This window comes from Sinohyriopsis cumingii, chromosome 2 (genome assembly GCF_028554795.1).
Source record: "Sinohyriopsis cumingii isolate HCF-2022 chromosome 2, ASM2855479v2, whole genome shotgun sequence".
In the NCBI taxonomy this organism is placed as follows: Eukaryota; Metazoa; Mollusca; class Bivalvia; order Unionida; family Unionidae; genus Sinohyriopsis; species Sinohyriopsis cumingii.
The window spans coordinates 146406570-146431817 of NC_142962.1; the positions used below are offsets into that span (position 1 = coordinate 146406570).

General features: G+C 35.1%; 1 protein-coding gene across 3 annotated transcripts in view; it reads right to left on the reverse strand.

Moving 5' to 3' along the window:
- Positions 1-306: 306 nt before the first annotated feature.
- The window catches only part of LOC149806026 (broad substrate specificity ATP-binding cassette transporter ABCG2-like), a 111926-nt gene continuing 86984 nt past the window's right edge, over positions 307-25248 (reverse strand). For all 3 annotated transcript variants that reach the window (XM_089950876.1, XM_089950877.1, XM_089950875.1), the window contains 5 exons: positions 21223-21347; positions 19233-19387; positions 13937-14026; positions 8480-8526; positions 307-7327 (listed from right to left, as the gene is read on the reverse strand). In XM_089950876.1, coding sequence (XP_089807002.1) covers positions 7177-7327; positions 8480-8526; positions 13937-14026; positions 19233-19387; positions 21223-21347 — 568 coding nt within the window. In that variant the 3' untranslated portion in view covers positions 307-7176. The remainder of the gene's footprint in view (positions 7328-8479; positions 8527-13936; positions 14027-19232; positions 19388-21222; positions 21348-25248) is intronic.

Here is a 25248-nt window from a genome sequence, read left to right on the forward strand (position 1 = left end):
GATGCAACTTACTATGGTTAGAACACTTGTTTAATGTGCCTGAGTTGCGACTGAAAGGATGCAGGCTAGAGCCCTACCACTGTATAAGCCTGGCTTGTCTATAATGGTCTTACCTTGAGAAGAAAACCTTACTCAAATGCTTTCGTTATTATAGAAACTTGAGTTGCTGCATGTAAAACACAAAAAGCAGTCCTGATAATAGCAATCAGAATGATCTGAAGCGTGAGTAAAGACTTTGATTATATTTCAAATAAATAATCAGGCTTATACTCAATTGGATGGTAAAGAAATTAAGCTAAAAAATAATTCATATAAACTTAAAACTTTATTCATCCATAAAATATTAGCACAAAACTATACATCAGCTACAAGAATTTTAAATAGAATAAACAAAATGAATTTTAACAAGAAGTGAACACAAGCTACTTGAAGATAAAATTGGATTTACTGATTGTTAATAAATAAAAATAGCTTTAAAAATTGTCATCTTTTTCTTACAAAATCATACTGGTGAAACCTGGATATTGAAACTGATGCACACACTCGTAAACACACATTCAGTGTGCAATACAGACTAAATGAACATATAAACCATCCCTAAGTAGCAGTAAGAAGCAACAAATGCAGCTTTATATGGATCTGTTGTAGTAAGTATATAAAAGCTTTATGTGGATCTGTTGTAGTAAATATATAAAAGCTTTATGTGGATCTGTTGTTGTTGTTGTTGTTGTAGGGTTTAATGCCATTTTTCAGCACAAGATAGCCTATACATGGCAGCCAGTATAGCTGGTGGAGGTAGAACCCTGGAAAACCCCGGGAAGAACCACTGACCCATGAGAAGCTACTGGCAAGCTTTCTCATGTACCCACATTAGCCGAGCCCGAGACTGGAACCCACACAGACAGAGAAGAGATGGCAGTAATCTGGAAAGGTGAGTGCTTTAGACAACTTGGTAACTCGGGGCCCCTGGATCTGTTGTAGTAAGTATATAAAAGCTTTATGTGTATCTGTAGAAAGTATATAAAAGCTTTATTTGCATCCGTTGTAGTAAGTATATAAAAGCTTTATTTGCATCTGTTCTAGTAAGTATATAAAAGCTTTATGTGTATCTGTAGTAAGTATATAAAAGCTTTATTTGCATCCGTTGTAGTAAGTATATAAAAGCTTTATGTGGATCTGTTGTAGTAAGTATAAATAAGCTTTATGTGGATCTACTGTAGTAAGTATATAAAAGCTTTATGTGGATCTGTTGTAGTAAGTATAAAATAGCTTTATGTGGATCTACTGTAGTAAGTATATAAAAGCTTTATGTGGATCTGCTGTAGTATCTAAAAGCTTTATGTGGATCTCTTGTAGTATGTAAAAGCTTAATGTGGATCTGTTGTAGTAAGTATAAATAAGCTTTACGTGGATCTGTTGTAGTAAGTATATAAAAACTTCATGTGGATCTGTTGTAGCAAGTATATAACAGCTTTATGTAGATCTGTTGTAGTAAGTATATAAAAACTTCATGTGGATCTGTTGTAGCAAGTATATAATAGCTTTATGTAGATCTGTTGTAGTAAGTATATAAAAGCTTTATGTGGATTTGTTGTATGCAAGCTTTATGTGGATCTGTTGTAATAAGTATACAAAAACCTCTGCTTAAAAACTGAATGCTTGTTTTATCTTGTAAATTTCTGGCTACAGGACTTAAGTAGCCCTGCTTGTTGTGGGCACCCCTGTCAACATTCATGCTGCAAACTGCAGTGAAAATTACATTAATATCAAGAGACAATATAGTTAGCAATTGTAGAAAGATACACATAAATCAAAGACATATCCATAAGACTAAGACACACCTCACCTTCCTTCCTTTGCAGCATGTATGAACATGGAATAGAATACTCAAAAGGGACAAAAAAATTCAGACATATCTCCAAGAGGACCACAAATGGCACATGATATGCCTATATGTGACCTTGTCCCTATGACCAGCCTTAAACTTTTTGACTTAACTATTGTGTGAATCTGGGTAATGTTTCATTAAAATATCTGTAAGGGTTAAAAAGCACCTAAGGAAACCAGGCACCTACTTACATCATCCCTTTCTGTGACCTCAACACTGGGGTAGGGGATATGACTGTCAGATCAAATACATAAACGGCTAAAGCATTAGTAAAATATCTGTATCGGTTAAAAAGGTATACATTTACACTGACAGAGATCACTGAGTTATATTTTTCCTTGCCATGACCTTGCCCTTGAAATAATGGGCATGACCTATGCTATGTAACCCACTGTTGAGTCATGATATAAAAATGGTTCAAGTTTCATTCAAATATTTTCAGTGGTTCAAAAGTTATACTCTTGACAAGGTTACAAATAAAAGAATTACATTTCCTTTGTCGTGAGTGTGCCTTTGAGGGTCAACACATGGTATGTGACACACCATCTATATATGATGCACAAGTTTCAATAAAATGTCTTCAGTGGTTCAAAACTTATACCCACTACAATAATACAAGTAACAGAATTACATCTTCAATTCTGTGGCCTCGACATTGTGGCATGGTATATGACAATCTTGGGAAAAGTTTCATAAAAATATTTTCAACTGATACAAAGTTACGGCACAATCGAGAAATGTATTGGTGGACCATGCCTAACATATTCAAGTTACCAAGTTTCAAGAGAACATTATACTCATCTCACATAGGGTTGAGATGTACTGAAATTACAAGTTTGAAGATAATCATACTCATCTCACATAGGGTTGAGATGTACTGAAATACCAAGTCTGAAGACTATCTTTAACATGCCAAGTTTCAAGACAACATGATACTCATCTCACATAGGGTTGAGATGTATTGCAAAATTATACTCATCTCACACAAGGCTGAGATGTATTAACATGCCAAGTTTCAAGATAATCATTACCTTCATCATACAAAGGTTTGAGATATACTGGAACATAATGTAGGATGCAAAACAAATGCAGTACACAGGTCTACTCTATTCATGACCGAGCATTAATATTTTAATTGTCCCTTTATAAGAATGGATGATCTGATTCTACTGATCTGATAAAATGTTTGCCTTTACCTGCTATAGAATGCACCATTACTTCAAAATAGTTTTATATTAACATCTTTTCTATACCTTCTTTCACCAATGTACAGTCATTCATTCAAATCAGTAACAGCTATTTTATGCAATTGGACCATCATTTTATTTAAAAGAGTAAAAGTAAGCCTTTTTAAACAATATGTCCAATGATTCTGATGCCATATTAGAGTCCTGATTGTTGACAATTTTCTTTCAAGACATAGTACAGTTGTGTTCACACAGCAAGATTAATCAAATCATAAGAAAATAATTAAAATATATCAAGAACCAAGCAGAATGAAAACAGGCAACCATACAAAATAGAGGATGGTCTCAGGTTTTAACAACTCAAGCAGATCCAAAATAAATTATCACAGAATGCCATGTTGTCCATAAGAACTCTAAAAACCAGTGTAGAACAAAATTGTTTTCACTATCAAAATAATTAAATTCAAACGTAAATACAAAAATTCACAATGGTAAGTGTAATTTTATATTGAATGCCTTGAGATCTATATAGTACCATATTTATACACTTATAAGTCAAGTCAAAATGCAAATAAAGATCATGATATGCCATCACACAATGTTCCTACAGCCCAGGGAATATACTGTTTTTTCTACAGATTACACCTAAGAAACTGCAGAGATCCAGATCTGCTGGTGCATTATGCACCAGCAGATCTGGGTCTGTGCAGTTTACAGTTGGACAGAACATAATTTTAACAAGTACATAAGGCATCTCTGCTGAATGGTCATATTACTGATTTCCATATCCTACTTGATTAAACTTGGATTTAATTTTGAAGAAGACACCACTTTAGGTGAAATAAACTTGCTTTAATTTGAAAACGAGAACTAAATGCAAAGCAACCCTCTTCCCATCTACATTTAACTGAGCTTTATCAATGACCGCAATAATTTCTGAATTATCTGCTGTGTAAGCTTCTATGTCTGTTGAGAAAGAATAAACATCACATATAACTGTAACACTGAACATAATGAAAAAACTTCATAAAATCAATACATATATTTGTCACTCAAAATATTGTGCATCTTTCATTGGAAATGTTCATTGGAATATTTAAGAAAATTGGATTAAAATAGGTATTCTAAACAACTCATATGAGCAATAAAATTAAAACAAATTTAAATTGCACAATCAAAATACATGGCACTCTTCATAAAGAAGGCCCAGGCATGTGTGTTATATCCATGATTGAAGCACTGTTGTAAAATGAGATCCTGATCCCAAGGTCAAAAGGTTTAAAAACTTCAACTAAAACCTCAATACAAATTTTCTGTGACAGCTTCCAGTGATCAGAGATGTGACGGAGCACATCGCAGAATGAATTGTCTGGACTTCATAATGATTCATCACATGTTTGAAAAAAATCCAACAAGCAATTTGGAAACTTCAAGCATTGGAAAATAAACTTTAGCCAAACATTCTGTGCAATTTTGCATGACTGTGAGGATGACACCAAGGTCCAAGGGGTAAGTGCATGTGTCACAGAATGATTTGTTTAAGCTTTATCCCATGTATGAAGAAAATCTATTAAGTGGTTTAAAAAATATAAGCATTGGAAAAATATTTAACCAATACCGTAACACTAAATTTTCTATGACTGTATAAAGTATAATAAGAATTTACCAAGGGGTTCTTTAAATATAAGCCAATGAAAAACCTAGCCAAAACCTAATGCAAATTATCTACAACTATAACCTTGACCCCAAGGTCAAAAGAATGAGCAAGCATGCTGTAGAATGAATCATCTTAGCTTCATTCATTCCAAGTATGATAAGAATCTGTCAGTGGGTTTATGAAATAAGTGTCTCACTTCCCATTAACACATCCTTAACAAAAAATAAAATGATACGTATATTTAGGAAAAAATTACAACATGCTTAGTACCTAATACATTAGATTTTAATCCATAAAAGTAAGCATAAATTCAAAAATGATTATCAGATTACATTGGATTCATCATGAAATAAATCAAAACTCTGAAAAAATAAGGTCATGTTCAGTACTAAAATTTAAAATGAAATAAGCAAGACTGAAAATTAAATTTGACAATGAAAACAGAAAAGACTTATAACTGATAATAAAATAGAATAGAAAAAAATATATACTCTATTCTGGGACTGTACAACTAATACTGGTTAGTGTCATTCCAATAAAACATACTTGGGATCCATGAAAGGAGCTTTCAATGTGGAGTTGTCACATATATGCAGTTTAGAATTTTTTAAACCATTTTTACATAAACTCTAGGAGTAATCAGTGTATTCTGGCTTTTATTTTGAAACTGCCATCCTTGTGTACCATGTATGTTTAAACGGAACAGCCTTTAGTATATGAAGTCACAGAATAGTAGTGAAATGAAATAAAATTATTTTGTGAAGACTATAAACAAACGTTGTACTGGCAAGCATAAATAAGTTTCACTGGCATGAAAATTTGATCTGCTAATGTCAAGGGAAATTAAACTGCATATTTAAAAGAAAAGAAAAACAAACAACCTGTTTTTGTATCTTGGCTTTCTATGACATAACATATTAGAAAATATTTGAAAGTGATAATGCTGAAGACTTATAAATAGAAAATGTCAAATGGACTGTTTTGAAAAATCACTCAGTATAATTACCTCCCTTTACTGTTTACAACGTGTTTATTAAAATATAAAATAAGGTCTTGACAATGTAAACATATGTATGACACCAATATTCTACAATGTATAGCTAAATCAAGGTGATGCAGAGGTTTAGTATTTTGCTGGAATATTTATTAGTCTAATGAAATGTCAACAAGGGTTAACTTTATTTGAGCTACAGTAGAAATGTGCATCATGTGGTAGATCTTAACTCTGAGATTCAATGATTTTTTTTCTGCACCTCATTACTTAAAAGACAAAATGGATGCCACAATTCCTAATAGTCAGCAAAATGGATGCCACATTTCCTGATAGTCGGTAAAATTGGTGTCACAATTCCTGATAGACGGCAAAATGGATGCCACAATTCCTGATAGTCAGCAAAATGGATGCCACAATTCCTGATAGTAGGCAAAATTGGGGTTACAATTCCTGATAGAGGGACAAGATTCCAAAGCATTACAGCCAAAGTCACTTTAAGATAAAAATAAGCATTTCAAAGTAAAATATGCTTATTGATAATCGTCAACTGACTGCAAATTGTAAAATATTTCTTTTACTTAAGAAAATATTCTCCATAAAACTTATTTTTTAAATTTCTACATCTGATGTCATGTAGTATGCATGCTTGAAAACAACTGATTATCATTTTGCAAAAACTGTATTAATAATAATGATAAAATGTCATGGTCTAATAGATACAGGCAAAGATCTGTACAAGTAACTGGCATCTGCAATGAAATTTTTTTTTCTCAAACTAATAAACACAGAAAATACATTTTTATTAGGACTGTATGAATACACTATGGCAAGAGATGAGCACTGTATTATATTTAGTCATGACCAATTGCAAAAAATTGGCAAGTTTGATACAAATGAAGTATACAAATATAGTAAACAAAATGTCATCTTTCTGCACCTAATTGAGAACAAAAGTAAGACAACATGTAGTCCAGTTTTCACTATCAATGCAAGGAAGTATAATCTTGGTTTTTGAAAACAAGGTAATGTCAACTGACAAGTGAACATATCATGGCATCAGTAAATTAAAGTTATAGAAACCATTCTATTCCAAAGAATTTCTTTTCCCTAAAATAATCTGAACTCTGATCTCCATGGGTTATATTTTTGTTGAGAAAAGACTGTAAATAAGGGAACGTGCCAACCTAAAAACCAACATATGAAAAGCCATAATACCAACTGGTTTCTTTACTTGTGAAATGGGTTATGATTCAGCATTTAGTGCAAGATTTGTCTGTTAGGTTCAAAGGGTGCTGTTCTTGTTGTTGGTATCCTGCTCACTCAATCTACTCTCTGTTAGGTTTAAAGGATGCTGTTGTTGCTGTTGGTCCATATGATGACTATGATAAATAGTGCCCAAACACATGAACTATGTCAACTGTTATACATTACATGCATATATACTTTCATCCTATCGGAGTTTGCTCATGGTGAGCAAACGAATGTAGGCAAATGACATGAAGCCAAAGGTGATGCATCCCAAAGCAAGGTAATTGGACCACAGGTCCCATGAAGATGAGTGTGAGATGTCCTGGAGAACAAGGTATTCATTTCCAGTTGTGCTGTGCAACAGAAAATATGTCAGTGGTTATTCTAAAAGACAACAACAATTACACAAGAAGTCACAAATGGAAGGATATTTTCTTGCTAATAGTCTTAAATCTTGCTAAATATATTCATACCATAAAAAAAGATTGATTTCACTTTATTTATAGAGGGTGACTCATTTAGTCAAGGACTATTCTCCCTTGTGGCCCTCTTAAGAAGAGTATAATAATGTGCATTATAAAGATAGCAGTAATTACTGTTTATTTAAATAAATTAGAAACACATACACATGATATCTATTCTTAAATACTGCAATATTTTCAGCAGATTTTACATACAGAGGAAGCTTTTTCCACATAACTAAGTAATGGAAGCTCTTTTTAAATTTGCTGTTTTTGGTTTTGGTGCTTGAAGGTTTCCATGATCTCATATGTAACTGTGTTGAAAAATAAGTCATGAAGATACTCTGATATCATAACCAGGTTAGAGTCTGACTATACCAACCCATTTGTTTGTAAAAAACAAAACCCACCGATTTCAATAATGGAAACCTTTAATGTTATAAAAAGTGCAAGGAACTCAGTAAATTCATTCATTTCATGTGGATTTAAGAAGTGGATTAATTTCTATGTGTGCAAAGGGATATAATTCCAAACTCTCAACGTTACGTAATTTATGGAATTATCCAGCAGTTACCGAATAGGATGAACTACGTCATTATGTTGTCTGATGGAAATAAACTAGTCTATAGTGTATGCAATATGGCGCCGTGTTAGTATGGAAAGTCCGTTAAGCATGAAAGGTGCAGGGGGATGCCAGTATTAGTGTCATTCTGGTCACAGTCAGGTTAGAAATTATAAATCAATGGTTCAATTGACTTAGTTCTGTGCACTTTTTATCACACTAAATGTTTTCGTTACTGAAATTGAAGGGGGGTACAAACAAACGAGGATGTAAAGTCAGACTTTAATGACAAAATTATGATATATCAAAGTATAAAATGTCTTCTGAACATTAAGCTAGTAATGTTTATAAAAGTAAATAAAATATTAAACAACACCTTTCAATGATCTGCATTTGTACCCATCATTTTGCAAAAGAATAATATATCTAAAACTACTTTACTGCGAAAAGTACATCATAATTAAAAAAAAGAAAGTGCTTACCAGTTACCCTCAAAAGTCATGTCCTTCAGCTCAGTGATGTCAAGTGCCTGTCAGAAGAAAAGGCCAAAAAATATAACCCATCTAAACTCAAATAAAAATTCAGAAAGGTATATCCCCGCCCCCCCCCCCCCCCCGACCCAATGTATCTACCATAAATATAAAATTAACCTAATATTTATACTTGACCTATGATCTATCATTTGCCAACTCATGTGGGAGCTGCCCTGCATCACATAAAATGCAACTATGAAACTGATAAAAACTGGATGCTGGAAACTGGAGGAAAGTGGACCTTCATGTGGAAACCAAAATGACAAGTTTAGCCTCTATGACCCTGATTTTTACCTCTGGTTTTCAAAATCAAGATAGATATTCCTCTGTGCTAGTGCAGACTACCTATAAAGTGTGATAAAAATTGCATCCAGAAAACTTGATTTGTTGACCAGAAGAAAACAAAATTGCAATGTCACCTCCAGTGACCTTGGTTTTGCACCTCTTGGCCTAAAAATCAAAATGGAACAGCCCTGCCGAAGTGTAATCTATTAAGTTTTATGAAAATTAGGCCAAAATAAAATTATGCAGAAAGAAAAATCACATTTTCAGCTCAAGTAATCCTGAACTCTGACCTTGCACAACCACAGCAACACATGTTGTGGTAACCACTTTGGATAGATGGAAGAATGAACAAATGGATATTCTATCACTATATCCTACACACCTTCATTTGGAAGAAAAAAAGTTCATTTTCAATAGGACAAGAACATAATGTGTTTATATACATGTAATTTAAATATGCCATACAGAAAGACAGTATTAATAGCAAGCATGTTTAGTTTAAATTATAGCCTATTTCAACATAATCAAGCCATCCTTTCATGATTGCTTTTAAAACAATGCTAAATTAAAGATGACAACCTCGAGCCTATAAAACATGGCAGCTTAGCTCTTTGAACAAGTAAATGAATTTCAATTTCAGATACAAATATGGTTATATTTTGCAGATGACAGCCCCCAAAACAGAATTTTCCAGTACAAATTGATGCCCTCTTCTTGTGGGTAACTGTCTGCAAGGTATTATGGGTATGACAGGTATTAGGCTATCAGTTGCAAATATTTTCATTGTTATTGGGATGAACCAGTAAAAAAAATTGGGAGTAAATTATGTTTCTCTGATAATACTTATCTGATCATAATACTGTAAAACCTGTCCTAATGGTCACCTGTACACAATGGCCATTCTAATCCCTTGATCGTAATACTGTAAAACCTCTCCCAATGGTCACCTGTACACAATGGCCATTCTAATCTCCCTGATCATAATACTGTAAAACCTGTCCCAATGGTCACCTGTAAACTATGGCCATTCTAATCCCCCCTGATCATAACACTGTAAAACCTGCCCTAATGGTCACCTGTACACAATGGCCATTCTAATCCCCCGATCACAACACTGTAAAACCTCTCTTAATGGTCACCTGTACACAATGGCCATTCTAATCCCCCTGATCATAATACTGTAAAACCTGTCCTAATGGTCATCTGTACACAATGGCCATTCTAATCCCCCTGATCATAATACTGTAAAACCTGTCCTAATGGTCACCTGTACACAATGGCCATTATAATGCCCCTGATCATAATACTGTAAAACCTGTCTTAATGGTCACCTGTACACAATGGCCATTCTAATCCCCCTGATCACAATACTGTAAAACCTGTCCTAATGGTCACCTGTACACATTTTAATCACCCTGCAAATTTTAAATGTAAATATCCTGTATATCACGATCATCTGCCTTCCATGATGAGTGACCAGGTGTTTCCTAACCAAACAATGGTTTATCCCTGCCTTAAGCAGAAACTGGAGTATATACAGTGTCCACACAGTCTATGCAAACTTAAATTTTGCTTTACAAAGATGACATTGTTTACATAAAGGAATATCATATGAATCAATGTGCAAACATTTCTTATCTCACTTGTACATGTAACCCCAAACACACTGACAGTGTAATTCAATGGTGTCATTATGTCAAATCAAAAGTGGGGAAGTTTTTATTATCAGGGTCATGGATTGAAGCAAATCGTTTTCTAGATGGTGGGAAAAGTAGTTGTGCTTTTAGAACTGTGCCTGTGTGACAGATATAGTTCAATATCTTCATCTACTTGCCTGTGAATTAAATGCTATCTCTGAAGAAAATGTTTGTCTTTGACAAGGAATATAAATTGCATCCCTTTTCATCAGGGTCAAGGGTCTTTCAATATTTAAAAGTTGTCTCTAAAATCATGCAAAGTTTAGGTTCATGGGTTACAAACAGTAGCCACATATGACTTCTTCTCACGTAAGTGGACTGTTGTTTTATCTTGGCAAGTTGAGCAACTAACTTAGCCAGATATTATTTTTTGAGAAAGAATAGCTGTTTCCAAGTGAAACTTGTACAAGCTGGGCAACGAAAGAGTCAGTTCTGTTTTTTGTAGCATTTGTGTATTTTATAATTTTGTTCAATACTGCATATAAAACAATATTGATAAAATAATAATAATAACAACATCAATTATATATGGTGCATGGTATTTGTTTAAACATGAATTTTAAAAGATGAACCTGTGTACAGAGGTCACCTGTGTACAATGGCCAGTTTTTCCTTTTCCCATGGGTGGCCACTGTTGACAGGTTTAACTGTACCTAAGGACTACATCCACAGCTTTGCAGATCCAGATCTCCCAAGTTTTTTACTTAGCACTAAAAAGTACTTGAGCCATCTGCCTATGGTGAAGTCAGTAATAAGTGATCTCACCAAATTTTGTCCCTACGTGAGCTACTACTGGAACGCATGTACATCAGGAACATAATTGTAGGTTGGCATGGATGTGTGTTCTTGTATCATTATTGGGTAAGTATTACTGAAAAAACCACGTGTTACTTCAAAAATTGGTTTCTTCTTCAAGTGCATTATTCAACACTTACCTGATCATAACTATCATAGGAGAATGGATAAAATGTGGAGGGAGTCACATCCCTTTACCCCACAGGTGGCAGTATCTCACATCACCTGAAGCACATTAAGTACCTTCTAATCTCTTGTGAAACTGTAGCAAATGGACATGCACAGATGCTGCCTAAAGAAAATTTCACTGTTGCAAATCATGAGTAAACAGAGTGACATTTTACTGCAAAGCTGCTGAATGACACAAAATTCTGCAAAGCTGCTGAATGACATAGAATGGTTGTCTGCTGTACTGCTGCTACAAATCCCACCTGGTCAATGTGAGCCCTTTGCAACGAAAGGTCTCCAGAGTAAAACTACAAATTGTTGTCTTTGCCTTCTGGATGATGTCAGTGAGGACAAAGTTATGCTCAAATGCTGTTCTAAAGCCAATTCCTCCCTAGCTTGATGAGCCAATACATGCATGAATTTAATTTGGTCTGAAAGTAGGAATGGTCAGGAGTGAAATCAAAGTATTAAGGTGAAACTTTAGAGAGCTTGGACCAACCAACAAGGTCTTTATGTCACTGATTCTGTCTACTGTAGCTAGAAAGCTAGGGAGTGTGTTTTTGTAAAAGAGGCAGGAGAAGGAGGCTCCAGTCATAAGTTTCCAAGGTGCTTTATTCAGTCATATCAAAGATGTTTCCACTCACACCATTGGGAAAAGCACTCCATTTCTCTTCATATCCCTTAAAAGTAGTGGGCCTACTTATCCAAGTGATCCTGTCCAGTACTAGTGTGGTCTGCAGTTGGTTAACATCTTGAGAAAGATCACTGAAGCCAGAACTGTGATGTACCAGTATATCCATTGCTGGTCCAGACAGGCCACCATTACTATTTGGTACTGGCCCCTGAGGTAAAGCTGTGAAGAACTGGTTGGATTGTGGAGGTAAGGAAGGCATTGGTTATTGGTGCCATATCAAAAGCCTAAGAATGCCTGGGTTATGAAAAATTCTTTGAGTCTGAGGAGCTTTATACCCTCAGAATTTCTTTAAACTATGAAGTTGTGAATTGATGCAATATTGTTGGTGTCAATGCATTTCTATACTCTCTTGTATGCCAAAATTATCTGTTTATCAAGGCAGTTACACATACTTGCCCATATACTTTTTGACCAGTGTGTACATGTATTGCAGGTAAGCCTGAATGGCACCCCATATAATTTATACTGCGAGCACCAGATGCACTTAGTCCTGAACATCAGCCATGTATCAGGATGAACTTCATGTGAACATGACACTAATGATTGTAAACCATCCTATGACAATTACATGAATGAATTGTCTACGACATTTAATAACAGACAATTACTTTACAGAAAACACAAAACTGGCTTAAATAAAGCATTACCAACCCTAAGGCAGGTATACGCAATGGTGCTGACAGGTATATCATATTAAAGATGAAGTTAGATACATGCTGCATGATTAAGCCATCAGTGAAAGAAACTAACAAAAATATTGTTAGAATATACTCCTCTACATTGAAAAAACTCCACTATCACTAAAATGATGGAAATGCTGAAGCAGAATCAATTTTGTGAGGTCTCATGGAAAGTTGTCTTCTTAGCAAAGTAGAAGTAGTAACTTAAATATGCATGGAATTTAGTGCCAAGCTATCTACTCAAAGGGAGATCACTCTTGCCTGACATCCATCAAAGTAAACAAAAGACCTAGTTTTTAGTTCTAAAACCAATCTTGGGAGGGCTGGATATACTCCAAAAGGTATTATGAACAGGTAATGCATCTGAAGAGAAAAGTATAACACTTTATACTATTTTATTCAAAATAACAAGTAAAATAAAATTACCCATAATGAGTAGCAGATATAGCAGAATTGTACTGAAAGTTTACCACTGTTTTCTACAAAGAATATATCTTACTGAAATTGAAATTGATATATCTGTTCAAAATAAATGAGCTCTTATGTTATCATGGTTTGTACCCATTTTTGATTTGGTGAAGCATTTTTTTTCTCAGGAAATTGAAAGGGTATACCTACTTAACTGATGAAAAAGACTTTAGTTGTTCTGAAGAACAATTCACTGTTATTCTATCACTCTGGGAGAGAATCTGTTTAACTACTTAATGAAATTTTACCAAGAAAGTTTCCTGCATCTAATCAAGTTTGTAAACTGGGCAAGTCTTTCCAGAACCAATGCCATAATAATTTTATTGAAACATGAATTTTCAACTATATTTAGTTGTAAAACATATGAAAATATATATGGTTTAAAAAAATGACATTTATCTTACTGGGATATGTGTGATGGCACCAAAAATGCCAAGGGTAGCAACATAACTCTAAGATCTGCAAATGACTATGCTACATGTGATAAATAAGAAAATGACTATGCTACATGTGATAAATAAGAAATGTATTTCTGAACTTTCTTACAGCAAGATAATCATAAATGCACATAAAATAAATGATAAAATCAAATCTGATGACTACAAGTTCCAATTCTTACGTTGATAGCGTATCTGAAGACACTGATGTATTTTATCCATTCAAGCCAGTCTCCAATGGAATCAAGATTCACCAACAGTCCACTGAAGACCTGAAATAAACAAATGTGAAAATGAGTTATATACATTTTGCATACCTGCCAACTCCTAATCCATGATTAGACACAGGTGTATTCTCAGTGGTCAAAAATCAGTCAAACCAAAGTAGCTACCTTGGTAGAGCATCAGACTCCTAATCCATGATTCATGGATTCAATACCCATCCAGGTCAGCCTGTGTTGACTGCATCAGTGTGTCCTTGAGAATGCTCTTAGGTCCCACTTGGCATAATATAGCCAATTATGTGTTAAAAGTGAAATTACAACAAAACAAAACAAATTCTTAATCGGGGCATACACATCACAATGTATTAGTTTCAAGTCTTAATCATACTAAACTTTATTTTCAGTGTCATACTTGTGACTGATCATAAAGTAAACTCCACAAATCTTGCAAAAAGCATGGTGATGTGTTTTAAGGTTGAGACAGCTTTGCTAAACACATCACATATGCTTTTTTAAATGTTACCCACACTTTTCATTCTTCATTACTTAATATGGCATGTTTTAAGTTTTAATAATTCATCTCCAAACCTGGATGATGTAGTTGGTAATATTGCTTGAAAACTGGTCATAGCAGATAGAATGCTTGAGATGAGCCAAACATGAAGGTGGAGAATCTGTAGTCCATTGTGGAGGAGAAATTCTTTGTCATGTGACATCGGATCCCTCCTCTGTGTCACACTGTGTCCTTGGGAAAAGCACTTAGCTCCCATTTCCCAACATGTTATAGCCAATAAGTACACACTGTTTTAATAACAACAAAAAAATATCCTTTACGGTGGAAAGGACCCAGACAGCATATGTGATGCAAGACCGAACCCCAGGAAAAAGGCTAACCTGGGGAAGGAGGACAAATTTAAGACTTTCTTCCTTGGCCTTTCCAACTACCTCATCTAGAGAACAGCAAGTATTTGTTTGACTGCTGGGGATGTGCCTGCTTGAAAAATGTGGAAGAAGGTTGCAAAGGAAGGTCAGGTAGAGCATACCTCGTGGCCTGTTTGATGGGTCATGAGATACTGACAGGGACTGGTGTTGTACCTCAAATCATGTCATGGCACAGAAGGGATGAGGTCTCTTAAGAATGTCTCTAGTTCAAGTGAAGCAGATCTAAGAAGGTTTTTGCAGTGCTCCAGCAAGATCTTCCATGTCTCCGAGCATTGTCTCTGCAGAGGTGAAGTTGCTCTGCAGAGAGCACCAGTCCAATATATCAGCAAACCTATACTGATACTGAGAGATCATTTGGGTCTGATCTCACCTATTAAATCAAACAAACCCATCTGCATCACATCAGTGCACATTTGAGACACTTTATACTGAAGACACAATTTAAGGGTTGTTTCATCAATATATACAGAATATTTCTGGTTCAAATCCTACGCTTGACAACTTGAAAATGTATGTGAAATAACACCTTAACTTCTGTCACCATTTTAAATTTCATGTCTAAATCTTAAATCTGGCTGCTCCATCAAATTTAGCAACCAAATGGATGTGACTCAGTTGCTCATTTGAAGGTTCTGGTCACTTGGGTCACATAAATCAAATTCAACAAATATTATCCATCTTTTTTGGGGGGGTGCTTTTGTCTAACCTCACATTAAATGAATTGACTGAGAAGTATCACAGGTAATTTCAAATATTCTTGGATGCTTGCTTTTTAAGTGCACATGACAGTCAAATGACAAATCCATGGACATTTGAGTCAATGACCAAAGCAAATGAAACTTTCAAATGAGTAAGTGAAACTTGCATCCAAACATCATGGACATGGGAGAAGGCTGAATATATCAATGGGTGGGGAGACTGTTACTGACAGTTCCTCAGTAACTCATTCAAGTCTACCATTATGGAAATAATATCATCATTCTGCGCCAGCTCCTGAGGCAATACTAGAATATCCATCCATGTATCATCATTCTGGGCCAGCTTCTGAGGCAATATGGGCATATCCATCCATGTATTATCGTTCTGGGCCAGCTCCTGAGGCAATACTGGCATATCCATCCATGTATCATCATTCTGGGCCAGCTTCTAAGGCAATATGGGTATATCCATCTATATATCATCCTGCAAACCCTTAAGATGGGGTGGCAGGTGTGATTGGACTGACTCTACTAGTGGGACTTCTAGGCAAATGAGAACATTTCTCATCTCTTCTAAATCAACATTTTGGGGGAAGTAGCAGCCCATCTTGTTTTGTTGGCCAGGGCCTGTGTGGACAAAATTGGTCCATCTTCTATCTTCTATAATAATGGAGAGGAGAGGGAGGAAAACTTAAATCCCACAATAGGGAGTCATCCATATCCATAAGGATTACAGAGGAATGTAGGGATGCCAAATAAATCCCCCTCTCTAGTCAGTTGAACATATACCCTTCTACATCAGGATTATTCTGTAGCAAGGAAATGGGGGGGATATCTACTTGATCCCTGTCCCTCATCCAATAATCAGACCCAATGACCAGTGACTGGTGTCCAAACAAAGACTGGTCTAGTGATGAAGATCTGATGATCAAGCCCACAACTATTTTTTAGAATAAAATCTCAAGAAGACACAATTCACTACTCAGTTTCAATGGGACGAAGACACTGAAAGAGCACTGATCATCCCCAACAAGGAGGTACAACGAACTCAGGTGTTTTGCCTCCCTTGGAAAGATCTATCACTCATCAGCATGATGACAGCGAAATAAGCATCAGGATCCTTGGGCCATAGCTGTTCTCCAAACCATGGAAACCATGGAACACCCTTGTCCATTGATGGCATTATTCTTCTCCAAAAGTGGAGAAGATCTAGATCCTTCCTTGGAAAGGAGATCATTCAATGAAGATGAAGAGGAAGATGAACATTTCTTCCTGCCTTTATAATGTGCATTGACTTTCAGCCAAGTCCCACACCTTGCCAGACCAAAGAAAACTAATCGGTCAACAATCTATGCGTACATATAGTTTTATGCTAAACCGATTAGAAGAGTATCACACAGAGACCACACCTTTCTACACCATGGGAAATTATGCTCTCAGAAAGAAAATGCTTGCAAAGCAAGATGCAACCCTTCCCCCTCCACTAAAATTTGCTTAAAGAACACAGCTAACACTCAAATAATGCAAGGACTGAGGACACTAACACTCAACTGATACAAATACATTTAAAAAAGAAAACTGAGGCAAACATTTCAATGACTGATATTACACTGGTCTAACAAGTAATTTGTTCAAGGAAAAATACAGTATCCCACATGTTGGCTGTGATGCAGGAATCAAACTCTAATTTTCAATTTTGGTCCTCCACTACTAATATTAATAGTTGAATGCTAATACTGTATATATATTTTGCAGCTGGGAATAATTTAGCTTGAATGGGGGACTATGAGTCTGTGGGGAAAAAAGCAATGCAATAGTAGCAGATAATGTATTACATGTACTGCTATTAACTCCAAAACTTTCTTTTCCACATTTTTACACCATATAGACCACGGGAAGAAACTCTTTAGCCATTAATTTCCTTCACTTCCACTAGGTTGTGCTACTTCAACCTCAGGGATACATGAACAAGGAATCTCACAGTTGTGATGCAGTGTGGGAGTATTTACTAGCAATTAATAGGTTAAGTAATCCCAGATGAATATAAGTTACAAAAATAATTTGCTTTCTCCATAGCATATATTCCTGTTATCATATTAACTTTTGAAAAATAGCTAAAGGGATCATTTGCTTTCTCTATCAAATGTATTACTGTTATCATATTAATTTTTGAAAAATAGCTAAAGGGAGGAGGAAATACATGAGCATCCAACCTCTACCATCTGCCTCAGTGGAAAAAATGGATACCAAATAAGAACAATAAACTGTTCTCCTAATGTGACAGTAGTATAACAGACAGTCATGTGATCTGTGACCACAACACTCATGTAAGGTTAATGGATCATTTACCTCTACTGAACACACAAAAAACTTAAGCAAATCGAGTGAAAGCATCAAACACATACCGTTGATGAGACTGTGATGAACTTAAAAGGGCTTCATGGCTGGCTGGGCTGCAGCCAACGGACCCACCAGACTCAATTCAGGTCCCTGTGATGCTAAATCTCAGAGATACAAACTTATGGCTCCCTGTACATGCCATTCAACAGCTTCTAATATATCTCAAATCTTAACATCATGCTTGAATGTAAGACTCACTGAGACTGCTAGATATCTCATAAACATAAATTCTGATGAGATGTATCTGGTCTCAGAGATAATTCTGAATATGCTGAGTGTACTACCCACTTCAGTCATGTAGCCATGGCTTGAGGGGTTATATCATCTTTTCTTGCCTTAATGGGATAAAATCCTAATGGTTATGCCAAATTTTCCACCTTAGGAGGCCTTGTATGAGATACAAGATAGCTGGACTGATAGAGAATATTGCAATAATTATTATGATAACAAGTGTGGATGATAATGAGAGGAGATCATCTTCAAAAAATAGAAAACCATGAACAGTGGTTTACTATTTTAGGTAAATGAAGCTGGCAGTTGTCTAAATGCTATTGCTCCAATCTTTACTGCTGCTTCCCAACCATTCCTTCTTCCAATCTTTAGCTTGGCCTCCCAACCATGTCTTGTTCCAATCTTTACCACTGCCTTCCAACCATGTCTTGTTTCAAGATTATGAAATTAGGATTCTTTGATCAACTAGCCACAAAAACTGCATTCAAGACAATAAATTACTTCTTGTGTACGTCAACAAATTCCCACAGCTGGATGAGCATCAAAGTACCATTCAAAGAGGAGCTAAAACTTACTTCCTCAGCAAAAATTAAATGTAAAAATGAAACCAAGTCAATTATTATGGTACTAATATGACTCGGGAGTGAATTTCATTTGGTAGAATGGTATTCATCTATCCACACTCAAAGCTACAGGAATGTGTGGGTAATAATGTCCCAGAAACGTATCCTAAACTTAAATGAAGTCATTAAGACATGAAACAAAAATCAGTAATGCTAAAAATGAATCAACACTCAAAGTTACACAACTCTGCTGCCACCTAACTTTACGAAATTGCTGAAATAACTCTAAAATTTAACCTTGAGTGATGGATGCAAAGACATTAAGATTGATGGACAAAGGCAGCACACCAGGAACCTTCCATATTCATGACTGGGCATAATACAATAACAGAGTGCTATTAAAAGCTGAAATTGACTTACCATCATAAATACGTAGCACAGTGCTATCAAAAGGTTGGCTATAGCGAAGATCCTGACCAGTGCACTGAAGAAAAAAGCCAGGGATGATGCTGCTATGGAGACACAGAAGAGGGCCAAGGTAAAGAGGAAAAATGAACCAGCATCTTCCTTTAATCCTGCAACGAAATTAAATAGTGTCACCATTTCACAAGTGAGAATTTAGAATAATGTATCCAAGAATACAATGGCCAAAAAATACAATTTATATATAACAGCAAAACTAGTGAAACTTCTATACATTAGCCACAATTCTGGTTGATTAGACAATTATGTGTGAGAAATTCAGGAATTTTTAACTATGCATGTAAAAGGTGGCAGAGCAGTGGAAATTATTATGACAGGTTGAAAGTATTCAGAATACAATAAAAGCTGGATTTTGTAATCTTGTATAAAGTTTAACAATTAATCCCTTTTATGTATAAACCAAAATTTCCACATTTTATGCCAACTGCCTATATGATACTTGTTATCAGTTTCAGGAGACTTTTGGAAGAGTTATAGAACTATGAAAAACATCAAACGGGACAAAATAACTAACAAACATATATTTTCCACTGGTGACAAGGACACCACTAAAATCATACAGATATGTGGACCAATTTTAAGTTTCTACTCTTAAAGATATGATGAAAAGTGCATAATTTTTTAAGTGGTGATAACAATAAAAAGTAAATTCAAATCTATGTGGAGCAATGTACCAATGCATAAAAAAAATCTGAGAAAATTCTTACAAATGTTTCAGTCAAGTTTGAGGAAAAATTGGCAAACAGATCGTCTTTAAATGAAAAAGGAGATCGATTGGTTAATCACATTGGACCAACCACATAATGATACGAGTTATTTACATAGTCTAGTTTACATGTTAATTTCAAGAAAAACCAAATAAATATCTTCTTTACTTTAAACAGGAACACGAAAATCTGGGAAAATAGCACACAGACTAGTTAAATCAGCTAAGATTACTTAATAGATTCTGTTCATTTATAAAAAAAACAATCACTAAACAATCTGGGCATTTAATGATTGGCAGGTGGATTTGTATCTGATTAAAGGTAAAAAATGCACCTTTTTCAATTTTTTAGCCAGATTTGGTGAACTAAATTTTTTGGCAGGACTTTGTGTCTGTTTTTACATGAACTCCTGCAAGTGTGTCCTGGCAGAAACATTGCTTTACAACCAGACTACTACAAACAATATCATAAATTAGCAGACAATACTAATTAATAACGGACTCATATTTGCATGATTGACATTCATTCTATATCTGAAAAATTACCATAATCATTTCTCAGACTTTCAAAACAACATCTCTAAAACTGTCTAATTAGTATTTTTTACTAATGCATTTTAAAGATATGGAAGTAATTAATTTTAAGCCAAATTCTGTTTCTTTTAATGTGTCATAATGTCAAATTTTGCTTCATTTAATGTCATAATGCCAAATTTCGCTTCATTTAATGTGTCATAATGCCAAATTTCACTTCATTTAATGTCATAATGCCAAATTTCGCTTCATATAATGTGTCATAAAGTCAAACTTCACTTCATTTAATGTCATAATGTCAAATTTTCTTCATTTAATGTGTCATAAAGTCAAATTTCGCTTCATTTAATGTGTCATAAAGTCAAGTTTTGCTTCATTTAATATCATAATGCCAAATTTCGCTTCATTTAATGTGTCATAATGCCAAATTTCGCTTCATTTAATGTGTCATAATGCCAAATTTCGCTTCATTTAATGTCATAATGCTAAATTTCACTTCATTTAATGTAATAATGCAAAATTTCACCTCATTGAATGTGTGGTAATGCCAACTTAAGCTTCGTTTAATGTGTCATAATGGCAACTTAAAATTCATTTAACGTGTCAAAATGCTGAATATAAGGATAAAAATCTTCAGAAATGAAAGAAAATGAGATATAAAATTTAAATTTCTAGTAGTCTAATTACCTATCATAAAGTAGACTATAACAGAGAAAATGAGATTGGGCACCAGTCGCATTGGGATCAGATCACAGACAATAATGGCAAAGAAGTAAGATGACACCCTGTAGAATCCACTCACATTTTCATGACTGAAATAGACACAACAAAAATTGGCTGTACATAATATTACCCAAATTTTAAAATGGGAAGTCAATGAAAATGATCACAATTTATTTCCACTATTGAATATGTTACTGTGACTGTAGTCTCAAATATGCTAATGTGCTAATGGATTGTAGGGTGGTAATTTGCTAACAGTCTTTTGATGTATTACAATAATATAATCCAAAAATATTCTTGTCTGAATCCATAATTCCAAATTAATGTTCCAATTCAAGAATATTATTGCTGAGGACTTTGTATTTCCAGTGAATAATAACCTGAATAAATAATTCCACCCAAAAAAAATACTGAAGACAACAATAAGACTGATTCTGCTAAAGATATTAATGCAAGAATTAGTAATTTCTCAAGTAAACAAGATTATATAAAAAGCTTAGGCACAATAATAGAACCAAGATGAGGTTCAAAAGTTCACTTCTAGAATATCTGAATTTGTCACCAAGACAAGGTCTATTACTAAAATTAGTATAAATAACATGGAAAACATCAGGTAGACCAGGTTATTCCATGGAGGAATTCCAATGTCTTAGACTAAGATTAAGATAATGGTTTACATTAATAATGATCTGAATATCTAACCCACAATCATAGAGAAATATCTAGCTATCTATTCTGTTGTTTACAAAATCAATGTTACTGGTCAGGTACACAATTAATTTTATTTTGGACATGGTCAAGTACTAAATATAATTACATGTAACATAATGATGGAAAAAACCTAACAAACAATACAAATTAAATTTGCATAACACCCTGTTATGATGTAACCCTCCATATATCATTTGTTATTGTTGTTGTTGTTGTTGTAGGGTATTACACCATTTTTCAGCACATGATAGGCTATACATGGCGGCCATTATTAATGGTGGAGGAAGAACCTGGGAAAGAACCACCGACCCATGAGAAGCTACTAGCAAGCTTTCTCACATACCCACATTGGCTGAATCCGAGACAAATATCATTTGTAAAATCCAGCTATGATGTAAGTACACCCTATATCACTTGTAAAACCTTGTTATGATGTATCTCCACTCCCCTGTATATCACTTGAAAAACTTTGCTCTGATGTAACCCTCTGTATATCACTTGTAAAATCCTGCTATTATGTAACCCCACTGTATGTCACTTGTAAAACTTTGTTATGATGTATCTCCACTCCCCTGTATATCACTTGAAAAACGTTGCTCTGATGTAACCCTCTGTATATCACTTGTAAAATCCTGCTATTATGTAACCCCACTGTATGTCACTTGTAAAACCTTGTTATGATGCATCTCCACTCCCCTGTATATCACTTGAAAATCTTTGCTCTGATGTAACCCTCTGTATATCACTTGTAAAATCCTGCTATGATGTAACCCCACTGTATGTCACTTGTAAAACCTTGATGTGACCTAACTCACTGTTTATCACTTGCTATGATGTAACCTCCTCTGTATATCACTTGTTATGATGAAACCCCCCACTATATATCACTTGCTATGATGAAACCCCCCACTGCATATCACTTGTAAAATCCTGCTATGATGCAATTCCACTGTGTTCAGTCAGTTTTGCCCGTCACCCCTGCCAGGGTATAGGTTGCCACAAAAGATCACTAGAGACTTCTGTCCTGTGCCATCCCCTTGAGCTGACTCCCGGTGTGACCCATCTTAGTGATGCCTGCTTCGAGGTCGCATTGCCAGGTGTTTCTTGGTCAGCCCCTTCTCTGCTTGCCTGGAGGGTTACACCACAATGCCTATCTGGTAATGTTGGTTGGCAGCTTACATTGGATGTGTCCTATCCAACCCCACCTTCTCTTCTTGATCTCATTGTCTACCAGAAGCTGGGAGGTTCTCTGCCACAGGTTGGTGTTGCTGATGGTGTCTGGCCAGTGGATCTGGAGAATTCTTCTTAGGCAGCTGTTGATGAAGGTCTGAACTCTCTTTACAGTTGACTTGGTGATTCTCCAGTTTCTGCTCCATACAGTAGGACTAACTTCACATTGGAGTTGAACAGTCTGATCTTAGTAGGCAAGGAAATTTCTTTGGAGCTCCAGATGTTCTTGAGCTGTATGAAAGTTGCTCTCGCCTTTCTGATCCTTGCCTTGATATCTGCGTCTGTGCAACTCCACTGTGTATCACTTGTAAAATCTTGCTATTATATAACCCCACTGTATTTCACTTGTAAAACCTTGCTGTGACCTAACTCAATCTATATCACTTGCTATGGTGTAACCCATAGGTGTCAACTTGTATGGTTTACCTTTAATTTGTATGGTTTTTTCCTTTTTCTTCAGTGTACGGCCGTACAACCGTTTTGTATGGTTTCTCATTAAAAAAAATCAATTAAAATTTTTTGGGGTGTTTTTTCAATTTGTGTGCATCTGTGACTCTTGTCATAATTTTTTTTAGTACAAGAATTTAGTGAGACTATGGTGGCCTGAAACAACCAATCAAATCATACTCAAAACCGTGCTTTTCCTTTGATAATGAAACAAGTCATGGTTCAACTCCAGTGTGTGAAGATCTTGTCGTTTATCGCTTAGAGATTAGACACTCGCTTGGATTTCTAATATTGACTAACTACCTGTGTAGTAAGTATGTTCTCTTATTTTATACATTATTATTTTATTATTTATACTTATTACTATCAAATGCATAAAGTTTGCATCAATTTTCATACTTTACATAGTGTGGCAATCATGTTGGTGTAACCGTAATTCGTCCGACTTTTCTGTGTGGCAATAAAGTCGATTTATTAAAAGAAATTTACAATATACTAATTGAAACTAAACACTCTACTGACTTTAGCACTGGCATTTTATCGTGCTGTTATTGTTTTGAGTTAAGTTAGTCAGATAGGTAATGCAAACAGGAAGATGCATTGCCATAATGACAGACGTAGTACAGTTACTGAGTGACTCGAAAATATGTAACACTGCCAATTTATATCAAGTTTGTGACCAAAATCGGCACACCATATAGCTAATGCATAACTTTTCAAGCACCAGATATGCAATTTTAATAGAAATGATCAACAGCTTACAAGGGATAAACTTCCCAACTGCTTATTTTGTAAAAAAAATTATTTCTGGATTTCAATTTTTGGATAGTTCCTGGTGTAATATCTTGGGCTTTATGGGGACAAATATAAATTTGTAACATATTTGTAATCGGAAGCTCTTCCTCTATCACATGTAAAATCTAAACTTTTACATTATTTTTTTAAATTTCTCTCATCAAGTTGAAATATTCCATCCATCAAATGGCTGAGCCTAACTCAATGAAATGCAAGCTTGAAGACACTGACCGAGGTTGTGGCAAGTTTCAGGCTGACTGGATTAAAGTCTTCCCTGGCATTGTAGATGTATCCAAGTTAGGATCTTCACATGCTTTTTGTAAAATATGCAGTAAAGACATTAAAGTGGTGGCATCAGGAATATATGATCTGGAGGAGAACTTCAGGACAAAACTGCATGAAAGAAATTTTGAAATGAAGAAGGCAGCATCCATCAAAAGCCTCTCTGCTTAGCCAAAGCAGGAAGATGATAGTGTTATAAGTAAATATAATGAAATAAAGTTTCAGAAATGTAAATAATTATGTAAATATGTGTCATAATAATTTTTGTAAAGCATTTGCTGTTTTAAAACTGTCTTTGTAAGGTTTTTATTGGTCTGGCGTACAGGTTTTCATCTCAAAGGGTTGACACCTATGGTGTAACCCCACTGTATATCACTTACTATGATGAAACCCCACTACATCACTTGCTATGATGTAAATCCAGTGTATATAACTTGCTACGATGTAACCCCACTATATCACTAGCTATGATGTAACCCCACTGTATATCCCTTGCTATGATGTAACCCCACTGTATATCACTTG